Here is a 22092-nt window from a genome sequence, read left to right on the forward strand (position 1 = left end):
CTGTCTCAAAAAAAAACAAAATTAGGCACCCCTGTCAAAGTCTCGTCTACTCACTCTGGAGTGGTCCCCAGGTGATCTGATGTGCCTAGGGCAGAGACTTACTTTGAAAATCACTTCTGTGTTAGGAAAAGTCATGACCTCTGATGCCAAACGAACCAGATTTATCCCCACTCTGCCACTCACAGAGTGACCTTGAGCAAGAGAGTTAACGTCCATCCAGTCCATAAAATTGGTGTGAGAATGAAAACCACTTTTACCTGGGAAAGCTAAAATGTCACCTTCTCCCTTCTCAGTGGTCTACTTGTTAATAAGACCAAAACAGTCAGTGTTTGTGGAGTTTGCAGGGCATACCTGTTCTAGAAAAGTGTCTAACCACACCTGTATCTTACAGGAATATCTGTGCATCTATTACTATAAAAATAAAATCTCTACTCCAAAAGTCATTTGATGAAGAATAACTCGATTTGTAACTGATAATGATACCTCAAGCCATTAAAGTGCATGAAGAGAAACCTTACAAACTGAGACAAAACCCTTTTAAATTATTTTCTAAAATTACATCTTTTTAAAAATTTAAGACTGATTTGAATACTTAACATGCACATTTTGAAGAACACAAAATAATGTTTCCTAAGATGATTTAATGTCATGGAAAGATGCTCAGAACATACTCCTTTGTGAAGAATCTGGATGGAAAAAGTATATATGAGCTGTAATAGCATGTTTAGGTAGAATTCACATAAAAATCACCATCTCAACCATTCTAAAGTGCCCAATTCAACAGCATTTAGTGCACTCACAGTGTCGTGCTACCTTCGTCACTATCTAGATCCAGAACATTTTCACCACCCCAGGAGGAAACCCCATCCTGATTAGCAGTCAGGAAACCCCATCCTGATTAGCAGTCGCTCCTCAGTCCCACCTCCCCACAGCTGCTGAAAGCCACCAATCCGCTATGCATCTCTTCAGATTGGCCTGTTCTGGAAATTTCATATAAAAGGACCGTACACTATGTGACCTTTTGCATCTGACGTCTTTCATTCAGTATCATGTATTCAAGGTTCATCCACAGTGTAGTAGGGATCACTGCTTCATTCCTTTTTATGGCTGTGTAATATTCCATTGTATGGATGGACCATATTTTGTTTATTCTTTCATCTGTTAAGATATACCTTGGGGTTGTTTTCATCGTTTGGCTACTGTGAATAGGGCTGCCATGAACATTCATGCACAAGTGTCCTTTTGTTTGAACACTTGTCTGAATTATTTTGAGTAGGTATCTAGGATGGAATACAGGACTGTGGAACAGGGCCTTAGGGTAATCACTTTTGATGAATCAGGGGTCATTTTAGTGGGGTCAGAGTGGGTCTCTGCAGAACTCAGCTCAGGGGCTCCACCCGTAGCCAAAGTCCGCCCTCTGCGCGCAGGACCAGCTCCGGCTTCCTGCGTGGCTCGGTGTGGTCAGGCAGGACGCGGAAGCGCAGCAGCGTGAGCCCCAGGACCACTTTCATCTCGGCCATCGCGAATGCCTGCCCGATGCAATTCCTTGGGGAGAGGGGTGGAAACTCTGACTGCACCCAGGAGCCCCACCCTGGCCCCATCAAGCTGGAAACCTGGCCTGGGACACCCAACCCTGCCCAGGTCAGTTTGAGGAACAGAGAAGGGAGTATCCGTGCCCGGATCCCCATGTGGGCTTGCGTATACTGCGAGCCTAGCCCAGATCCAGCCCCTAGCCTAGACCAAGGTGGTGGGGAAGGGAGTTCTGAGCACACTAGGGATCCTTCTAGGACCAACCCAACCCTACTCTATGGACCTTTTCCCATAAACTCCGGAGGAGGTGAGGGAAGGAGAGCTGGAACTCGGACCGTCTACAATGTCCCCATTTTCCCCACTGTCATGCCCAGACCCCTGCACCCATCAACCCGTCCCCGCCTCAGACACAGGCCACCCTTACCTGGGCCCTGCTGAGAAGGGAATAAAAGCCAGAGGTGACCTCTCCTTGATGTTCTTTGGGTCAAAGCGAAAGGGGTCGTAGACCTGTAGGTGAGACCAAGAAGGGTTGTTGGGTGGGGTCTCCCAGTCTGCCACCCTTGGAGAGACAGTGGTGTGTGTCTTGGAGGGAGATGATGTTGGATTCTCCTGATCAAAACCCTGCCCCCTCCTCTAGGAGCCTTGGAATGGACAAAAACAGAGAGGGGTGCCCACACCTCAGGGTCCGGCCACACAGCTGGGTTGTGATGGGTTCCAAAAATACTGATGAGGCAGATAACGCCTGTGGGAGAGAAGGGGGCAGTAAGGACAAGGCTCCCTGCCTGAGGGGCCCCTCTTCCTACCCAGGAGGCTCCTCCCCCTGAGGCTGTGAGCACCTTTGGGGATGATCCTGCCATCTGGGAGCACAACGTCTTGGGTGCAGCAGCGAGAGACAGCAGGAACTGGAGGATGCAACCGCAGGCTCTCCTTAATGCACATGGTCAGGAAGGGCAGCTGGGCCAGGTCGTCCCTAAGGAAACACCCCAGCCCCAATCCTTGTCAAGTGAGCAAAGACACAACTCTCCAGCTTCTCTCTGTTTGCAAGTGAGACCTTTTCTCCCTGTAACGAAATAAACTTTTTAAAAGAATTGTTACAAAGTCACAGGAATAAAAATAGTGTGACACTGTTGCAGAAACAAGAAAATAGACCCATGGAACAGCATAAAGAGCTCAGAAAAAGACATGAGAATAAGTGAAAACTTCACATTTGTTAAAGGGGCCCCCACCCACCCCAAACAAAATCCTAGGAAATGGATGGATTTTACAGTTGTGAAAGAAAAATGTGGACCAACTTAACATCATAAAAATTAATCAAAAGTACCCTCCAAAAGTTAAAAGGCAATGTTTTGCAACACTGGGCAGAAAAAAATCAATCTTAATACACAGTCTTAAAAGTAAATACTTTTAAAGAGTCCAAAGAAAAAGAGGAAAAATAATAAGAAAACCAGTTCCATAAAAAGAAAGCAAGTAATATCAACACATGCAAGAGATGTTCAGCTTCACTCTTATCTTTCTAAAATGTCCATCAAAAGAAGAAATATGAAGATTGGCCAAGATTTAAAATTCAACAGTACAATAGTACTATTGGTAAAGTTATGGGAAAGTTTGTGCCATAAAATTCAACTAATAGTAAAGGATTTGCAATCATATTGTATGGTGGCTCATGCCTGTAATCCCAGCACTTTGGGAGACAGAGGCAGGCAGATCACCTGAGGTTAGGAATTCGAGACCAACCTGGCCAACATGGTGAAACCCCATCTCTACAAAAAAATTACCCAGGCATGGTGGCGGGCACCTGTAATCCCAGCTACTCGGGAGGCTGAGGCAGAATTGCTTGAACCTGGGAGACGGAGATTGCAGTGAGCTGAGATCACACCATTGCATTCCAGCCTGGGCAAAAACAGTGAAACTGTCTCGAAAAAAATAATTATTATACAGTGCAAATGGTCTTTGATTCAGCAATTGCACTTCAGAGAATTTGTCTTGCAGAGATGCTTATACAAGTAAAGAATGGTCACTGTGCACACGTGCTGACTGCATCATGTCCAGTTTAGCAAAAGTTTGGAGATAAGCCAAATATACATTAATGGGAAAATGTTTAGATAAACAGCCACACAATGGATACTATACAGCTACACAAAAGAAGGAAATAGGGATCACTAGTCTCATCACATACTGCAGGCTAGAAGGTAAATCAGTACAGACACTCTGGAAGGCAAATTGGAAATATCTACTGTAATTGAAAATGTTTAATGTCCTCTTCAACATAGAAATGAGCTGAATAAAATATGGAATAAAATATACGCACTCACAAAAAGATAGCATTAAGGCACCCTGTTGAGTGAAAAAAAGTGACAAATATATACATATGTACATGTAAAACAGCAAGAAGTATATGGATACATATTTATAAAAATGAATGATTCATAGATAGATGATGGAGAGATAGATCATTGATAGATACATAGATACATAGATACATAGATAGATACATAGATAGATGATATAGATAGATACATAGATAATAGGTAGATAGATAAGTAGAGAGATAGATAATAGATGATAGATACAGAGATACATAGATAGACAGATGATAGATAATAGAAATAGATGATAGATGATAGATAGATAGATAAGTGATAGATAGATGATAGATAGATGATAGATAGATAGATAGATAGATGATAGATAGATAGATAAGTGATAGATAGATGATAGATAGATGATAGATAGATAGATGATAGATAGATAGATAGATAGATAGATAGATAGATAGAAGATAGATAGATAGATAGATGATAGATAGATGATAGATAGATAGATAGATGATAGATAGATAGATAGATAGATAGATAGATAGATAGATAGATGATAGATAGATAGATGATAGATAGATAGATAGATAGATAGATAGATAGATAGATAGATGATAGATAGATAGATGATAGATAGATAGATAGATAGATAGATGATAGATAGATAGATAGATGATAGATAGATAGATAGATAGATAGATAGATGATAGATAGATAGATAGATAGATAGATAGATGATAGATAGATAGATAGATAGATGATAGATAGATGATAGATAGATAGATAGATAGATAGATAGATAGATAGATAGATGATAGATAGATAGATAGATAGATGATAGATAGATAGATGATAGATAGATAGATATGATAGATAGATAGATGATAGATAGATAGATGATAGATAGATAGATAGATGATAGATAGATGATAGATAGATAGATAGATGATAGATAGATATATGATGATAGATAGATAGGTAGATAGATATATGATAGATAGATAGATAGATAGATAGATAGATAGATAGATAGATAGATAACAAATCTATGGCTCTAGAGACACCTTTGGAGAATGAGAAAGGGTTAGGTCAGGTGGCAGGATTGTCAAGGAAGCCCCTAGTCTTATCTGTAATGTCTCATTTGGTGCAAGAACTCTTTTTTATCATTCATTTTGTCATTTAATGCTGTTTTTCCATGCGATGTGTATATATACACAATGGAATCCCATTTAGCCTTTAAAAAAGAAAAAATTATCTCATTTGCCACATCATGGAAGAACCTGGAGGAACTGATGCTAAGTGAAGTAAGCCAGGTGCAGAAAAGACAAACCCACATGATCTTACTTATCTTGGGACCTAAAATAGTTGAGCTCATAGAAATGGGAATAGAATGGTGGTTACCAGAGGCCAGGGCTGGGGGAGGGACAGAGAAGGGTGAAATGTTGGTCAAAGAGTAGAAGCTTCGGTTAGACAACAGGAATAAAAGTTTTTGAGATCTGCTGCCCAGCCCGGTGCCGTTAGTGAACAATGTATTGTATTAGTTGAAATTGCTAAGAAAGTAAACTTCAAATGTTCTCAACACAAAAATGATAAACACATGAAGTGTGGATTTGTTCATTACCTTGATTTAATAATTCAGGTTGTATACATATATCATAACATCATATTGTGCCTCTAAACATATATAATTAAAACTTGTCAATTAAAGACAAAGAACAAATTTAAAAACAAACTCATTTTCCAAAATGTATATTTTGAGAAAAGTAAAAGATCTCAGAGATAATATGCAGACCTGTGTCTATTTTATGGACTTTCATTTACAAAGAAAAGCACAGTATGTGTTCATATAAATAAAAGTCACAGTGTGAGTTCATATAAATGTGGGCATCGGGACAGCCATTTTCTAGAAGAATACACAGAAAACTGTTGACTGTAGTCACCGCTAAGGTGGATCTTAATAAGGTACTTCATTTTTGTCATAAAGTCTTTGGACCATTTTTTTAAACTACACACATAATTTTGCTTGAAATCTTGGTTTTATACTCCGGGACATGGATCTGGGCAAAGACTTTCTATGTAAGACCTCAAAAGCACAGGCAATAGAGAAATGAGATTATATCAAGCGGAAAAGCTTCTGCACAGCAGAGGAAACAATCAACAAAGCAAAGAATCAACCCGCAGAATGGCAAAAAATACTCACAAACTACTCATCTGACAAGCGATTAATAACCAGAATATATAAGCAACTCAAGCAACTCAGTAGGAAAAGTAACCAAATATCTGATTTTAAAATGGGCAAAAGATCTGAATAGACATTTCTTAAAATAAAACATACAAATGGCCAACAGGTAGATGGAAAAATGCTCAATGTCACTAACCGTCAGAGAAATGCAAATCAAAACCACAATGAGATATCATCTCATCCCAGTTAAAATGGCTTTTATCAAAAAGACAGGCAACGATAGATGCTGGTGAGGATATGGAGAAAGGGGAACTCTCACACACTGTTGGTGGGAATATAAATTAGTGCAGCCACTGCAGAGAACAGCACAGAGGTTCCTCAAGAAACTAAAACTAGAACTAACATATAACCCAGAAATTCCACTACTGAAAAGAAAGAGAAGAAATTTCTATCCCAAAGAAAGAAAATAAATCTGTGGAAGAGATACCTGTACTTCTGTATTTATTGCAGCACTATTCACAACAACCAAAATATGGAATCAACCTAAGTGTCTATCAATAGATGAATGGATAAAGAAAATGTAGTGTGTATACACAATGGAATACTATTCAGCCACTTAAAAGACTGAAATTTTGTCATTTGTGGCAACATGGATGGAACTGGAGGTCATTGTGGTAAGTAAATAAGCCAAAAACAGAAAGACAAATATCGCATGTTCTCACTCACGTGTGGGAGCTGAAAAAGTGGATCTCATGAAAAAAGAAGATAGATTGGCAGAGGGGAGGGAAGGATAAGGAGAAGTTGATTAATGGGTACAAATTTGAGGTTTGATAGGAGAAATAAAACCTAGCACTCGATAGATCAGTGGGTTCACTGTAGTTTACAATGTGTACTATACATTAGAAAGTAGTTTGCTTGTGTTAGTTATGTTTCTAGCATAAAGAAAAGACAAATATTTCAGGTGATGGATATCCCAAGTACACTGATTTGATCTTTATCAATTATATGAATGTGTTAGATTTTCACATGTATTTCAAAACTATGTGCATCTATTATGCATCAATAAAAATGTGTTTTAAAAAATAAAATTGCAAAAGTACTCTTTATTTTAAAAGCATAAAAATGTTTCTTCCCCTCCCAGGACTGCTGTGCTGGGCAAAGGCGTGGATGGGAGGACACTGAATCCAAGACACCCATCCACTCCAAAGCTTCCTCTCCTTCCTCCAGCCCCTGGCCTGGCTTGGGCCTCAGAATGTCTTCACTGTGCCCTCATTCTATAGCTGGTTCTCTCCAGTACACCCTCCACACTAACCCTAGAAAGATCTTCCTGGTACCCAGATGTGACCTGTCCCTCCCCTGCTCAAACACTTCCCATGGCTCCCTATTGCCCTTGGGCTAAAACTGAAGCCATTAACATTTTCCCCAAGGCTTCCACAGCCAGCCCCTGCTACCATCTCCAGTTTTATCATCTCACCACAACTCAGTCTCTCCCTCTCTCTCCCCTTCTCCTTTCTGTCCTGACCCTGCGCTCGCTCTCTCACTCTCTCTCTCTCTCCTCTCTCTCTTCCTCCCCCGAAGACCCCAGGCAGTCTTCTTGACCTACAGCACTGCTCCCCAACTGTACCCAATTATCTACTGATCATTATTCAGGCTTTCAACTGAGACACTTTCTATATCCCTCTAGTCCTGCTTCCCTTACTGTAAACCCCATCCCTGCCCACGTGGGCTGGGACTGTCCTGCCCAGGGACAGTTCCCCCACCAGGCTGGGAGCACCTGGAAAATAGATCCCTGGTTGGGTCCTTCCCAGGTCTCCAGAGCACTGAAAGATGCTGTGCACAGATTTGGGGGTGGGAATGCAGTGTGAGAGCATTTGCTGACTGAGGACTGGATGGACGAATGATGCAGGTGTTCTGGACAAGAATGGATGCATTTTACCCCCAGGTCTCCCTTATAAATCCCTGGACCAGACAGTAGGGTAGGAATTGGGGAACAGAAGAGCAAACATTCAAGAAGTGAAGACGTTCAAAAAAATGATATTTCTGGGAGAAAAGGAAGAGATTGGAGGGGAAGTTCATTTGCTGAACACGTGCTAAGTGGCGTTATCTGTCCTCACATATCATCACCAATTTTTTCAGAAGCCCAGGACTTTCTGTCCTAAGGGCCTATAACCTTTCCCCAGACAGTCAGGATGGGTACTAAGTCCTGCCTGTGATCCTCTGCTCCTATTCCCACTAAGCAATAGTGGCAGAATCAACAAAAACAACCCCTTCTCCCTTCCCCACCTGGAGAACAGAGCCAATGAAAGAGGCTCAGGAACAGGGCAGCAGCACCTGCACTCACCATTCAATCTCTTTAGGCTCACGGTCCTTCAGAAGCTCTTGCACCTCCTGCCGGCAGCACTCCTGGTATTCCGGGTGCTTTGCAAGGTGGTACAGGACCCAGGAGAGACCACTGGCCGTGGTGTCATGGCCTGGGGGGCAGCGAGGCAGGCTTGGGTCTCTGGGCTGCTTCGGCACCCGAAGGTAGACAGCACCCATGCATTGAGGGCCTCGGGGAGGATGGGGGAAGGGGGATGGGAAGTGTGAGGGGTCCACCCACCCTGTTCCTGGAATGGAGATATCCAAGTCCCCACTCTAGCCCCACACTGGGGCCCTCACCCTCAAACATAAAGGTGTCAGCTTCTGCTCTTATGTCCTCATCAGATAACTTCTTCCCATCTTCATCCTGGAGAGAAGGCAATAACTCCCCCATCCCCACCCCCATAAAAATCACAGTACCTCTGAGGGCTCTTGAGTCTAATCTGAGACAATCTCTGAAGATTCATCCTCTTTCCAGAAACCCAAGCCCATCTTGCACTCCTAGACCCTTCTTGGTCACCACGGCCAGAGCCCTGACCCCATGGGCTTCCTCCCTGGCTTCCTTGCCTTTTCTTTGGTCCCTAATGGGAAGACTCAATGACCCATGAATGCTTTCATGTTTCTGCCGATGAAAACTTTCTGAGAAAAAATTACTGGCAACCTGGGTTACAAGATAATTAAATGGCAATTTGTCTTGGAAATTAGAGATTAAGCATTGCTTCAAAGATATTTGCCCACACTCTACAGTGGTAAATAAATCTTATCTTCCTGGAGACATTTGAGTTGTAAGTCTATGGAATATGGCATCCAGAACAAAGCACATAATCTCTCACAAAGCTGGTGCCCTCTCTCTTTCTTTCTCTCCCTCTCTCTCTCTATAGAAAATACGCTGAGACTCATAATATAGGGTGCCTTTCCTAGGGTACAAACTCTGCTGCACACACAGGTGAAAACATTGCATTGCCCTTGGAGGAATTTGACTTGGGGGTGGAGAGTCAGTGCCACAATCCTACTCTGGCTGATAGTATTGCTGTGAGCAAGACATGAGCTGCTCTGATCCAGAGATTTAATGCCTCTGTCACAATAGACAAAGACACAGACACACAGACACAGACACAGACACACAAATACACATAAACATAGACACAGACACAGACACAAATACTCATAGACATAAACATGGACAGACAAAAACAGACACAGGCACAGGCACAGTCAAAGACAAACATATGGCCGGGCGCGGTGGCTCACACCTGTAATCCCAGCACTTTGGGAGGCTGAGACGGGCAGATCATGAGGTCAGGAGTTTGAGACTAAAAATAGTGAAGCTCCGTCTGTACTAAAAATACAAAAAATTAGCCAGGTGCCTCTAATCCCAGCTACTTGGGAGGCTGAGCCAGGAGAATCATTTGAACCCGGGAGGTGGAGGTTGCAGTGAGCCGAGATCGCACCACTACACTCCAGCCTGGGTGACAGAGCGAGACTCCATCTCAAAAAAAAAAAAAAAAAAAGACAAAGATACAGACACAGCATTGACATAGACATAACCATAGACACAGACAAAAAACACGGACATAGACATACACTGAGACAAAGACACAAACACAGAGAAAAGACAAAGACACAGACACATAGACAGACAAGGACAAAAATATAGATATAGAAAAAGACATAAACACAGACATAGAAAAGACATGACAAGGTGGGGCACAGTGGCTCACGCCTGTAATCCCAGCACTTTGGGAGGCCAAGGTGGATGGATCCTGAGGTCAGGAGTTCGAGACCAGCCTGGCCAACATGGTGAAACCTCGTCTCTACTAAAAATGCAAAAGTTAGCCAGGCATGGTGGCGTGCCCCTGTAGTCCTAGCTACTCGGGAGGCTGAGGCAGGAGAATCACTTGAACATGGGAGGCAGGGGTTGCAGTGAGCCAAAATCATGCCATTGCACTGCAGCCTGGGTGATAGAGTGAGACTCCATCAAAAAAAGAAAAGAGAGAGAGAGAGAAAGAAAGGAAGGAAGGAAGGAAGGAAGGAAGGAAGGAAGGAAGGAAGGGAGAGAGAGAGAAGAAAGAAAGAAAGAAAGAAAGAAAGAAAGAAAGAAAGAGAAAGAAAGAAAGAAAGAAAGAAAGAAAGAAAGAAAGAAAGAGAAAGAAAGAAAGGAAGGAAGGAAGGAAGGAAGAAAGAAAGAAAGAAAGAAAGAAAGAAGAAGAAAGAAAGAAAGAAAGAAAGAAAGAAAGAAAGGAGGCAGGGAGGGAGGGAGGGGACAAAGGCATAAACATAGACAAAGATGAAGACACAGATGCAGACAAAGACATACAGTTATGGCCAAAGACAAAGACATAGATGTAGTTATAGTCATAGACAGAGACACAAACTCAGAGACAAAGATACAGAAAGACATAGGCAAAAACATAAACATAGACCAGACATAGGCATAGATGTAGATGTATAGATTAAAAGGTGGCCAATTAACTTATTAACTGATAAATAGAGTAAACCTCAGACTCATCACAATTTCATTTAGCAGTCCCCTGCCAGGTGCTAGTCCACAGAATTATCTCCAAAACCTATCTCTGACCTGTCCCTCCCTTCCTCAGTCACCTTCCATGGCTCCCCAGTGCCCTCTGGATCAAGTTCAAATTCTTTCATCTGACATTTCACATGAAGCTCCCTTCTGCTTCTTGAATTCAGACCCCAGAGAGGCCCACCTTGCTCAGCAGGAGCACATCAATGAAGTCCAAAGTCTTGGATTTGGCCTTGGCTTGGAGGAAGTCATCAACACCCTGGCTAGGGAGGGTGCGGCGCCGCTCCTGGATGACGGCATCTGTGAAGTCGTGCACCAGGCGGCAGGCCCTGCGGAAGCGCTGCCCATCATGGGTGAGATAATACAGGAAGTCTATGTACAGGAGAATCTGCTGGTGTCTTTTTGCCACAAGGGCACTGAGCTCCAAGATGGCGGCAATATATTCACTGGGCTTCCTGCAGGATAAGGGCAAAAAGGGAGGCAACAATTTAATACACCCGAAGCCCCAGGATCACCTCCCACCAGCAGCCAGGATCTACCTCCTATCAATAAACGGGGTATCCAGGAACAGATGGCCCCTCAGATGCAGGGTGGGGATCAGCATGAAATCGACTCTCCAGGCTCTCTTATCTCTCCCTGCATCCCATCTCTGTGAGATGCCTCCATGTAGCTAGGCACCCAGAGGATATTTTGCACATTATGCTCCTATTCTCTCTGTCCCTCCCAGTATAGAGTCTTGCCCCTTCTCCTTCCTGAAGCTGTCCACAAAGCTCAGACTTTATCCTCCTCCAACTGGTCCATGGTCCAGCTTCCACCCTAGCTTCTTTGCATCAGTGTTAACTCCATTTAGTGCTACATTACAGTCAGTCCCTGACAGAGACCGGATTTGACCTCACCCACCAGTTCAAACCCTTTTAATGAGTCCCTAGAAACCTCAGGATAAAATTCATACCAGTCCTTCAATGATCAGATGTAACAAAACTCCTCCAAGAAGGTTTGTCTGATTTCCCTGCTCAGTCCTCCCCCGCCCCCCACCTACCAACTTTGTGTCCACGGCCCGAGATCCCAGACCCTGGGCAAGAACTTACTCCTGGCAATGGCTGTCAAAGCTGAAGACACATTTCTGCAGACTGTCCAAGGTCATGAGGCTGATGTGCTCAAACATGTCCAGACGGGCACTACCCTCTGAGGCCAGGAGCTGCCACTTGGCCTAGCCAAAGAAGGGGACAGAGCTGGGGTAGGTCCCTTGCTCCCTTGAGCAGCTCTCCAACCCCAACAATCAATATGCACTCCCCGGAATAAGCCTCTTCATCTTCTCCCCAGGGACCCTTTACCCGGGAGCACCAGGTTATGGTGCAAGCAAAAGCTGTTACTATTAAGAGATGAAGACCCAAGACTGGGAGTCAGGAGACCTAGGTTCAAGTTCCAGCCCTGTCCTCTGTGCTCTGTGTGCCATTAGTCAACTCATTACCCTCCCCTATATCCCACCTGTCAGATATTCAGGAACAGTTAAGATGATGTGCTTTGGAGCCATATAATTCATGTTGGAAACTCTGCTCCACCATGCCGAGCTCACTCATTAGCTGGGTGAACTTGAGTTAGCTCCCTAATCTCTCAGACCTGCAGTTTCATCATCTACCATGGGGCAGAAATACATAACCTCTCCTTCACAGAGCTGTTAAAATCAAATTAGACAATATATACCCGTATCATGGAATGGGCACATGGCATTGTTTCTGGCATATTGTGAGTTCTCAATAAATGTTGGGTTTCCTCATCTGCAGTTATAAATTGATTATAAAAATATCCTAGGTTTGTAGAGGTAGTCCGCCATGAGTCCTGAGCACCCTTTCTGGGCATGTCACAAATGCAAGATGCTGATGTTCTTAACTTGAAAAATTTCTCAGAGTTGTGTTTGCAGAAAATAACTTTGAGGATAAGGGACACCCCCTGGATATGCTGCTTCTGCTTGCTATAAAAACATATTCCTAAGCCTATCGCCTCTTCCCTGTAATGCAACATATGATGTCAGTGGCATTTATAGAAGCCCACCTGTGTCAGCCCATGGGATTTGAGAGGCTTGGAGAAGAAATGCAATCTAACAAGCAACACATAATGCTCTCTGTGTCATGAATAGTAAAACTATCCTTTGTCTCTGACCCAGGAGTTTCTTGTTCTTCCAGAATAATTTATGAAACAGTAACTAGCTTAACATCAACTTTAAAGTTAAAAAATTTTGAACACTTCACAAAACCTTTGCCCTAATTCTTCCCTTCTCCCCATATCCACATCCTTTGCAATGAGCTTTTTCAGCAACTCCCAATAACAGACAGAGCCTATTTTACCCCCCGCCATTGATTCTGTGTTGGACTATTGGCTTTTAATGTCAAAATACAATGTGGTAAAAATGATGAAGTGATAACTAACGAAGCTAAGTCTTATCTTATTCCCTGGAACCCTGTCTGTATTGTAAACCATGGGACACCTTCTGGAGGGAAAGGATCAGATGAAGGAACATCCAGGGATCCGAGCTGAGGCCATCTGTATCAGTCTGAAGCCAGACGAAACCCAAACGTGTAACAGAACTCAGCCAACACCCATAAGGCTGCCTACCTGACCCCAGGCTGCTCATGTACCATGAGTGATCCCTTCCATCCACATCCAGACAAACCCACCAACTGCCCCACAGACTTATCAGGATTCATAAACATTTATTGGTTTAAACCAGTGAGTTTTCAGGTGGTTTCTTATCAGCAACAGCTACTACGCAATTGTCGTCATGACCTTCTTGAGTTTACAGGGTTCGGGTGACGCAAACATAGAAACAGACACCTTCTGGGCACCAACTATGAGCCAGAAACATGATTCCACTACATCACCTTAACCTTCTTTTAAGTAGGGATCATTATCCCCATTTTACAGGGGAGGAAACCAAAGCTCAGAGAGGAAGAGCAATGGCTCAATGGCACACAGCAGAGCCAAAATTCCAGACTAGGTCTGTCTGTGGTTCCCCCCAACCAAAGGCTGCAGCTGGGACCTTGGCTTCAAATAACTCACATGCATGATGTTCACACTCTCATTGAAAACCTTCATATAGGGCTTCAGGATGTTGAAATGGAAGGCAGGTGTCAGCATCCGACGGTGGCGGCTCCACTTGTCACCAGCACTCAGCAGGAGCCCATCCCCTAGCAGGGCAGCCAAGGGCCATGGGCGAGGGCATCTCCCTCCCCTGGCCCCCCAGGTTGTTCCCAACCCTGTTCACCTGCAGATACTCACCCAGCCAGGGCTTCAGGAAGCTGTAGAAGACCTTGTCCTTTGGTACAATGGCAGCTGACATAAATGAGGACAATCAGGGGCCATGGAGGCAAGTGAAGGAGGGACTTTGGGGGTGGGGGGAGGCTCCCAGCAAGAGGTTTGCACTTCTCCCCTCCAAGCCCCACATAGCAAGAAGAGGGTCAAGGGCAGAGGAAGAAGGCAGGATGGGGGAGGGGAGGGAAGACCAGACCAGGCTACGGCAGCACAGTACAGCAATGACACTGCCTAACATGGCATGTAGGAGCTATGTCAGGGCTCCAATATGCCTTGACACGCCTCCTACATGATCCAACATGTTCTACAAACCCTGAACACAGCTCAGCACTCTACAGAATGCCTTCACAAGGACCTAGGACACCCTGTCTGTCCCAGCACTCTCTGACATCTTCTGACATGGCATCTTCTGACATGGACCTGGACATGAGACATGACCCTGACATGTGTTCACATGTCCTGACATGGCCACAAAATACATGACAATTCCTAACATGAGACAGTATGCTCTAACATGCACATGAGATGGTCTAACATGACCTTAAAAGCATGTTCCACATACAGGCTCCAGGTTGAATATAAATATGGTAACTTTAACGTCCCAGACATAGCCAACACGTGACCCAGACTGTTCCTCAGGTATGACCCAAACATACTATAACACATGCCTCAGACAAGACTCAAATAATGTCCCAGACCTCACACAACCCCCAAACATGGCCCAGATGTGACCAGCAGGAGAAAACGGCAATGTCATACAGCACCTGAGACAAGAAACAAACAGGCCCTCACATGCCCCAAATGTCCTTGGCCACAGATGAACCCCACACATGACCAGCTCTAAATGACCTCAGTTGGAATGATATACCAGATGTAACCAGGTATAACATATTTCATGTGTAACCAGGACCCAGGTGTAAATATACACATGACAAGACGTAGCCGTACAGCCGACTTGACCATATAACAGCCATCACAGAGACACTTCCCAGACATGAGCAAATAGGAACAGAGATCAGACAGATGGAAGTCCAGGGGCGATGGAGGCAGTGGCATCTCCACCACAGCCCCTCCTGTCTGCACATGGACACGTGACCCGCTGGAGGCAGCACAGAGACCCCAGCTGTGGGCAAGGCGTGGCCAGTGCAGTGTCTACCTGGAGCAAAGAGCACAGGCTTGATGTAGGTGGGGTGGAAGATGCGGACGATTGCGTGCCAGGGCCCCACCCACCAGCAGCACATATCACCGAAGGTGCATGCCAGGCTTTGTGTGTATAGAAGACCTTCCTCCGAGCTGTGAATCTGAAGAGAAAGACACAGGACCCAATTCATGCTCTCCTAGGCTGTGAGAGAGAAGGATCTGCAGGGAAGAGGTGGAGGCCCTCTCCCTGAGAATTTCAAGCAGCATCTCATCCTCCTCTCAGTGCTGAGCCCCCCTGGGCTTCCTCCTCACATCCCCATGCAGGACTCTCCAGTCCTTCATTTACACAGACAGAAAAGGCCTTTCCCCATGTGGATCCACACACCATGTTCCCTGGGCTCTCATTCATCCCATTTTCCAGATGAAGAGCCTGAGGCTCTAAATGATAAAGTAATTTGCCCATAGTCCCAGACCATGGCAAGCCTGAGGCCTGAGACTGGGTCTATCTGCACCCATGGCCTGAGTCCTTAACCATCAAACTTCTTTGTGCCCCCAAAACAGTAGCTCTGGAAGGCCCAGGCCTGCCAAGACTAGGCAATCAGAAACACAGGGATTGGGTGAAAAATTGGTCCGGTGATCCAGGCCAGGAGAAGTAAATCATGGGCCTTTTCTGGGAACTCTGGGGGAAATGTGGGCTTTCCCATGAGAATTGAACTTCTAGGACTCATTGTTGACGTCATGAGAGAAAGGCTGTCTTGAAAGCAAAAGTGGCGTGGAGAAAGCTAAAGCCAAGAGAGGAAGACAGACTCCCAGTGACATTGTGTGAGACCTGGATCCAGCCATGCCTGGAGGCCACCCTCCCTGGACTTTAAAATCAATAGATTTTCTTTCTTTGCTTAGACCACACCAGGTTGGATTTCCACCACTCACAACTGAAAGAGACCTCAATAACCAGAGACAGCTGGGAACCAGCCCGGAGTCACTCAGCATTTTGAGGTCAGAGCCATGGTCTCTGTAGGAGGCTGCCTGTTCCCCTGCTCAGCCTGGCCTGTCCAAGAAGGGAAGCACAGGGGTCAAGGAGAGGGCCCCAAGCTGTGGTGGAGTCTCCTTTTGAAGATTCCCAGGACCTAGAGCAGGAGAGCAATGAACTTAGGGGAGACAAACTACAGGATGGGTTAAAAGGACTTGACCCACACCAGAGATGGACATCACGGAAATAACAGTCCAGATCCTCCACCAGCCACAAATCCTCCTCATTGTTCTAGGCTTTGTGACAGGCAAGGTGACGCTAGACCTGGCAAGGGGCCTTGAACACTAACGATGCCCAGCTGCATCACCCTGCACTCTCCTTTCAAACATTCCTACTCATTGTTCCAGACATGGCTCCAGTAACTCTTCCTCCAGGAAGGCTTCCAGCCTGCCCCAGCAGAGAACTTGCTCTTCTCTGGGCTGTCATCCATCTCCCTCTGGCCCTTTCTTGACCCCATGAAGTTGGGGATGTCTCTGTCCACATCCACCTCCTTAAGCTTGGGGGTTCCTCCAGGACAGGGCCTTAGGTTGAGGTCTCTTGGGGCCCTTGGGTAGCCCAGAACACCAGGACAGGGGGTCAGATGGCAATGGAGAGAGGAGATGCTGAGATGGGAATTGGTGAATACATGAAAGAAAGATGAAGATGGCTGAGAGAGAAGGAAAGGAGAGACCAGAGTACTGCAGGGACCACACAGGAGCTTGGGGATAGAGGGACTTAGAGGCCTCAAATGCACCACAGCACCTACCACCAGGTGTTCCAGGTGGTACCTGAGGCATTGATGACAGACCGGATGATGTTGGGGTGGCAAAAACGGATGACGGGGAAGATGGGGCCCATCCAGACCTTAAAGCCCTGGGGGTAGGTGGCCACCAGCTGAGTCAGGACCCTCATGCCCTGCCCCGTGGGGGTGACCTGCAAGCAAGGCAGGGGCTGTCACCTCCTGTCATGGTTAATTCTAGGTGTCCACTTGACTGGGCTAAAGGATGCCCAGAAAGCTGATCATCTGTCTGTGAGGGTGTTTCCAGAAGAGACTGGCATTCAATTTGGTAAACTGAGGAAGGAAGAATCACCCTCCCCAGTGTGGGCAGAGCTCATTCAATCTGTTGAGAGCCCAGGTAGCATAAAAAAGCAGAGGAAAGGCTAATTTGCTCTGTTCTGGGGCTGGCACATCCATCTTCTCCTGCCCTTGGACACCAGAACTCCATCTTCTCAGGCCTTTGGACTCTGAGTTACACAACCAGTGTCTGTTTCTCCAGCCTGCAGACCGCAGACCATGAAGCATCTCAGCCTCCATAATCCTGTGAGCCAATTCCCATAATAAACTCCCTCTTCTATCTATCTATCTATCTATCTATCTATCTATCTATCTATCTATCTATCATCATCTATCTACCTATCTGTCTACCTATCCATCTATTTACCTACATATATATCTACATATCTACCTATCTATGTATGTATATATATGTATGTATGTATGTATGTATGTATGTATCTATCTATCTATCTAATCTATCTATCTACCTATGTTTCTATGTATCTATCCATCTATCTAATCCATCCATTCTATCTTATATATCTATCTATCCATTCATCCATCCTATCTGTGCATCCATTCATCCATCTAGCCTATTATCTATCTACCTACCTATCTATCTATTCATCTATCTATCTAATCTATTCATCCTATTCTAATTTTCTATCTATATATCTATCTGCCCATCCATCCATCCATCCATCCATCTTATCTGCACATTCATCCACTCATCCATGTATCCTATTATCTGTCAATCATCTAGCTATCTATCCATCTATCTAATCTATCCATCCTACATATCTACTCTACCTATCTATCCATCCTATCTACTACTCTATGTAGGTATTATCCATCCATCCATCCATCCATCCATCCATCCATCCATCCATCCATCCTATCCATGCATCCATCTGTCCATCCATCCATCTATCCTGTTATCTATCTATCTATCTATCTATCTATCTACCCACCCACTTATCCAGCCAGCCAGCCATCTATTCACCCTATCTGTGCACCTATCCATCCATCTATCCTATTACCTATCTATTGTCTACATTCCTCCTGCTCTATCTCTCTTGGGGCCACCTCCAAGTCCCAAGAGTGCATCCCAAGGCAGAAGGAAAAGACACACTGTCCACTCACAGAGGCCCACTTAGCTTGAGAGGAAAGATTTCCTTGTTCTGAGAGTCATTTCAGCCCAGAGGCGGGCATATGAGGAAGTCCTCACAGGAGAGATTTGTGGGGAGCAATATGGCCTCAGGACATGTCCCTAAGACTGGTCCCCATATCCCTTCATGCCCTGGCTGTTTCCTCCGCCAGCCACACAGGTTCCAGTTCCTCCCATGGAGAAGGTTCTGCACACAGGGGACCTTCCCTTCTCAGCAGCCACTAGGGGAGCAGAGGTGACTCTAACTGTCCATCATGACAGTGGCTCCCACCTGGGAGAAGCTTCTGCACCAGGCTCTGTGCTAGTGCGTCCTGTGCACCCTCCCACTTCACCTGTGGACACACCCATCAATCCTGCCATTTGCAATGAGCAGATTGAGACCACGGTCCCCAAAGGGGAGAGCAGGTCTAAGTCAGAGGGCAAAGTCTCGGGGAGGAGAAAGGTCAGGGAAGGCTTCTGAAAGGGGAAGTGAGTGGCCAACTTTTAAGTGGGTTTGGCAACAGGACCCCATTGGGACATCTTACTGGGGAGGAACAAGATAAGAGGAAGGTGCCTCCGGATGTGGTGGAGGTGAGAGACAGCCCACACCTCTCCTCTGGCCTACCTGTACCCTCATAACAGGAAATAGGCCAGGTAGGGAGAGGACCGTGGACAGTGGGTGCAGGAGGCCTCGAGTCCAGCAATGGAGAATGTGGGAACGCCAGGGACTCACGTTTCTGTGCACCCAACCCCCTGCCCAAGAGCCCCGCAGAGGTGCATTAATGTGGAAAGACAGGCAGGAAAAGGATTCAACACAGGCCAAGAGTGGGAGAACAGGGAGGTGAGAAGGGCTTGGGTTGGCACCTCACAGAAATGAATAAGCAGAGGAATGAGTAAGACGCCTCCCCTGCTTCTCTGCCACCCCAGACCCCAGCCCACCCCCTCTCACCTGAGCCTCATTCTTACCCCTCAGGAAGTCCATCCACCCTGAGACCCCAGACCCATCCTGCTGCCACACTCACCAGGCCCAGGTGACCCAAGAACCAATTCCGTTTCGGGGGTTGCGGGAAACACCGGAGGCGGCGGCAGTTGTCACAGAAGGTGTAGGTCCAGGCCAGGACTCGGGCCAGGAGCCAGGAGGCCCCAACCAGCAGCAGGAGCAGCCACGGGGATGCTGCCACTGGCCCAAGGCCCAGTGAGGACAGGCTCAGCTGTGGCATCCTGCAGGGCAGACGGGATGGTGAGTGAGGTCCTGAGGCCCAGGGAAGGGCCCAGGGAGCTCCAGGGACAGTGGAGAGAGGCAGGGTCGGGCAGTGCTGGAGATAGAACAGTAAGAGTATACAGGGATGGATAAGCAGGGGCTGAGAGGTAAAGTTCAGAAAGGCCCAGCCAAAACCAGCAGCCAAATAGCCTCCAGTTACCTGGTAAGCACTTAGATTGGGAAAGAGAGAGAAACTGATTAAAGTCCAGAAAGCCCCAGCCTGAATCACTGGAAGGTTGCCAGGGGCTTGGTTTCAGTTAGAAAACCACTCATCCTCCAAGCCAGCAACCAGGAGCTGCCTGGGCCTGGGCCATGGAGAATGTGGGAAGGCCGGGGCTCACCTCTGTGTGCACCCAACCCCTTGCCCAGTGCCCGTCTCCATCACAGGCTAGGATGCCCCTGGCCCACCACCCCCACCCTGGCACCTTCTGTCAGGAGCACCTTGTCCCACACAACCTCCTCTCCCTTTCTTCTGGGAGGTTTTTGCTCCTGGCCCCTGTTGCAGGGAAGACTGTGGGAGGCTGGGCTGGGCTGGGCTTGGCCAGCCAATCCCCACAGCCTGGGTGCCCCTCCCATGTCTGGGCAGCCTGCCAAAACCTGGGTGTGGGGGACCAACTCGATGCAGAGGAACCAGCTCAGGGTGACACAGCACGGGCACTGGATCCTCAGGTCTCAGCACCTCCCACATAAGGTGGAGAGTAAGCAGAGGGGGGTCAGATAGAGTTTCTACTGTGTGACACCTGCTCTTAAAGAGCGCCTCCTGAGTGTGTGGCAGATAAAAGCATGAACTTAAGGGTTCAGGTGTCAAGTGAGCCAGGTCAGGCCAAGCCTTGTTCCAGATCATCTCCTGTGCTCCTCTCTAAGCCTGGGCCAGTAGGACACCGGGCACCACTTCTGGATGCTGAATCAGGCAACCTGGAAGAGACAAGCCTCTATCCCCCTGCTGCTGGATGGATTTCAAGTCCTGCCTCCAGGCAGCCCAGAGCCCTATTGGAGACCTGACTGCTAGGAGCGGGAACAAAGAATCCAGCCACGCTGAGGATTACCCAGGTCAGATTCTGGAGATTAAGAGCCCAGCTGGAAAAGCAAATCTAGAGGCTGGACTCAGTATAAGAGGACAGAGAGGGGACGAGGAGGGTAAGGATGAGAGGGAACAGATGGGGTCCAGGCAGGGGAAGGGCAGAGCCAGGGAACACTGAATGGAGTCCTCATTCTGCCTCATCCTTGCTCTGACTTTGGTCAGTGCTGCACCTCCTGGGTTTAGTCTTCCCATCTGGGAAATGGGATGTTGGATGAGGGCCTTAGAAGGGGACAATGAGGGCTCCTAAGAGGAGGGAGCCCCAAAAAGGAGTGAAGGGAAAGGGTGGCAACTAGCACTTGAGCTGCTGTGTGCCAGTCTCTACTCTGCACAAAGGCTGCATGGAAAGTACTTCTACTGTGTGCCAATCCTCTAAATGAAGGGCAGCTACTGTGTGCCAGGTGCTAAATCCTGTCTACTCTGTGCCAAGTGCTCTCCATAAAGTGTGCCTACTGTGTGCCTGGTGCTCTACATTAACCCTGTATACTCAGTGCCTGATATTCCTCATAGAGTGCCTACTGTGTGCCACCTGCTCTACATAATGAGTGCCTATTGAGTGCCACCACCTGTATATGAAGAGTGCCCACTGAGTACCAGGTGCTGTCTACATAACGCATGCCTACTGAGTGCCAAGTGCTCTACATAAAGAGTGCCTACTGATACCACCTGCTCTATATGGAGACTTCCTACTGAGTGTTTCCTGATCTACATAAAGAGGGTCTATTGAGTGCTGCCTGCTCGAGTGTTACCTGTGCTTCATAAAGTGTACCTACTGTGCGCCGCCTTCTGTAAAGGGTGCCTACTGAGTGCTGCTTGCTCTACATGAAGAGTTCCTACTCTTGCCTGCGCTACATAAAAAGTGCCTACTCAGTACCACCTGCAATACATAAAGAGTGCCTACTGGCCAGGCACAGGAGCTCACGCCTGTAATCCCAGCACTTTGGGAGGCTAAGGCAGGCAGATCATCTGAGGTCGGGAGTTCAAGACCAGCCTGGCCAACATGGTGAAACTCCATCTCTACTAAAAATACAAAAATTAGCCAGGCGTGGTGGCGGGCACCTATAATCCCAGCTACTCGGGAGGCTGAGGCAGGAGAATCTCATGAATCCGGGAGGCAGAGGTTGCAGTGAGTTATCGTACCACTGCACTCCAGCCTGGGCAACAGAGTGACACTGTGTCTCA

General features: G+C 46.5%; 1 protein-coding gene across 3 annotated transcripts; it reads right to left on the reverse strand.

Moving 5' to 3' along the window:
- Positions 1-917: 917 nt before the first annotated feature.
- LOC100579320 (cytochrome P450 4F3) lies at positions 918-20300 on the reverse strand. Of its 3 annotated transcripts, none has more exons than XM_003275913.4 (13): positions 20258-20300; positions 19594-19792; positions 15375-15519; positions 14186-14239; positions 13967-14094; positions 11998-12119; positions 11094-11364; positions 8686-8752; positions 8369-8498; positions 2367-2500; positions 2208-2272; positions 1955-2037; positions 918-1545 (listed from the first exon to the last, which is right to left on the reverse strand). In XM_003275913.4, the coding sequence occupies exons 2-13, from the start codon at positions 19789-19791 to the stop codon at positions 1380-1382; spliced, it is 1563 nt and encodes a 520-aa protein (XP_003275961.2). In that variant the 5' UTR covers position 19792; positions 20258-20300; the 3' UTR covers positions 918-1379. The 3 variants fall into 3 exon arrangements, with proteins under 3 accessions (XP_003275961.2, XP_012365069.2, XP_003275960.2); XM_012509615.2 differs by lacking the exon at positions 15375-15519 and adding an exon at positions 17156-17300 and having other exon boundaries at positions 955-1545; positions 20258-20297; XM_003275912.3 differs by lacking the exon at positions 15375-15519 and adding an exon at positions 17156-17300 and having other exon boundaries at positions 1290-1545; positions 20274-20300.
- Between the last annotated feature and the right edge of the window lie 1792 nt (positions 20301-22092).

The sequence above is a fragment of the Nomascus leucogenys genome, chromosome 10 (assembly GCF_006542625.1).
Source record: "Nomascus leucogenys isolate Asia chromosome 10, Asia_NLE_v1, whole genome shotgun sequence".
Lineage (NCBI taxonomy): Eukaryota > Metazoa > Chordata > Mammalia > Primates > Hylobatidae > Nomascus > Nomascus leucogenys.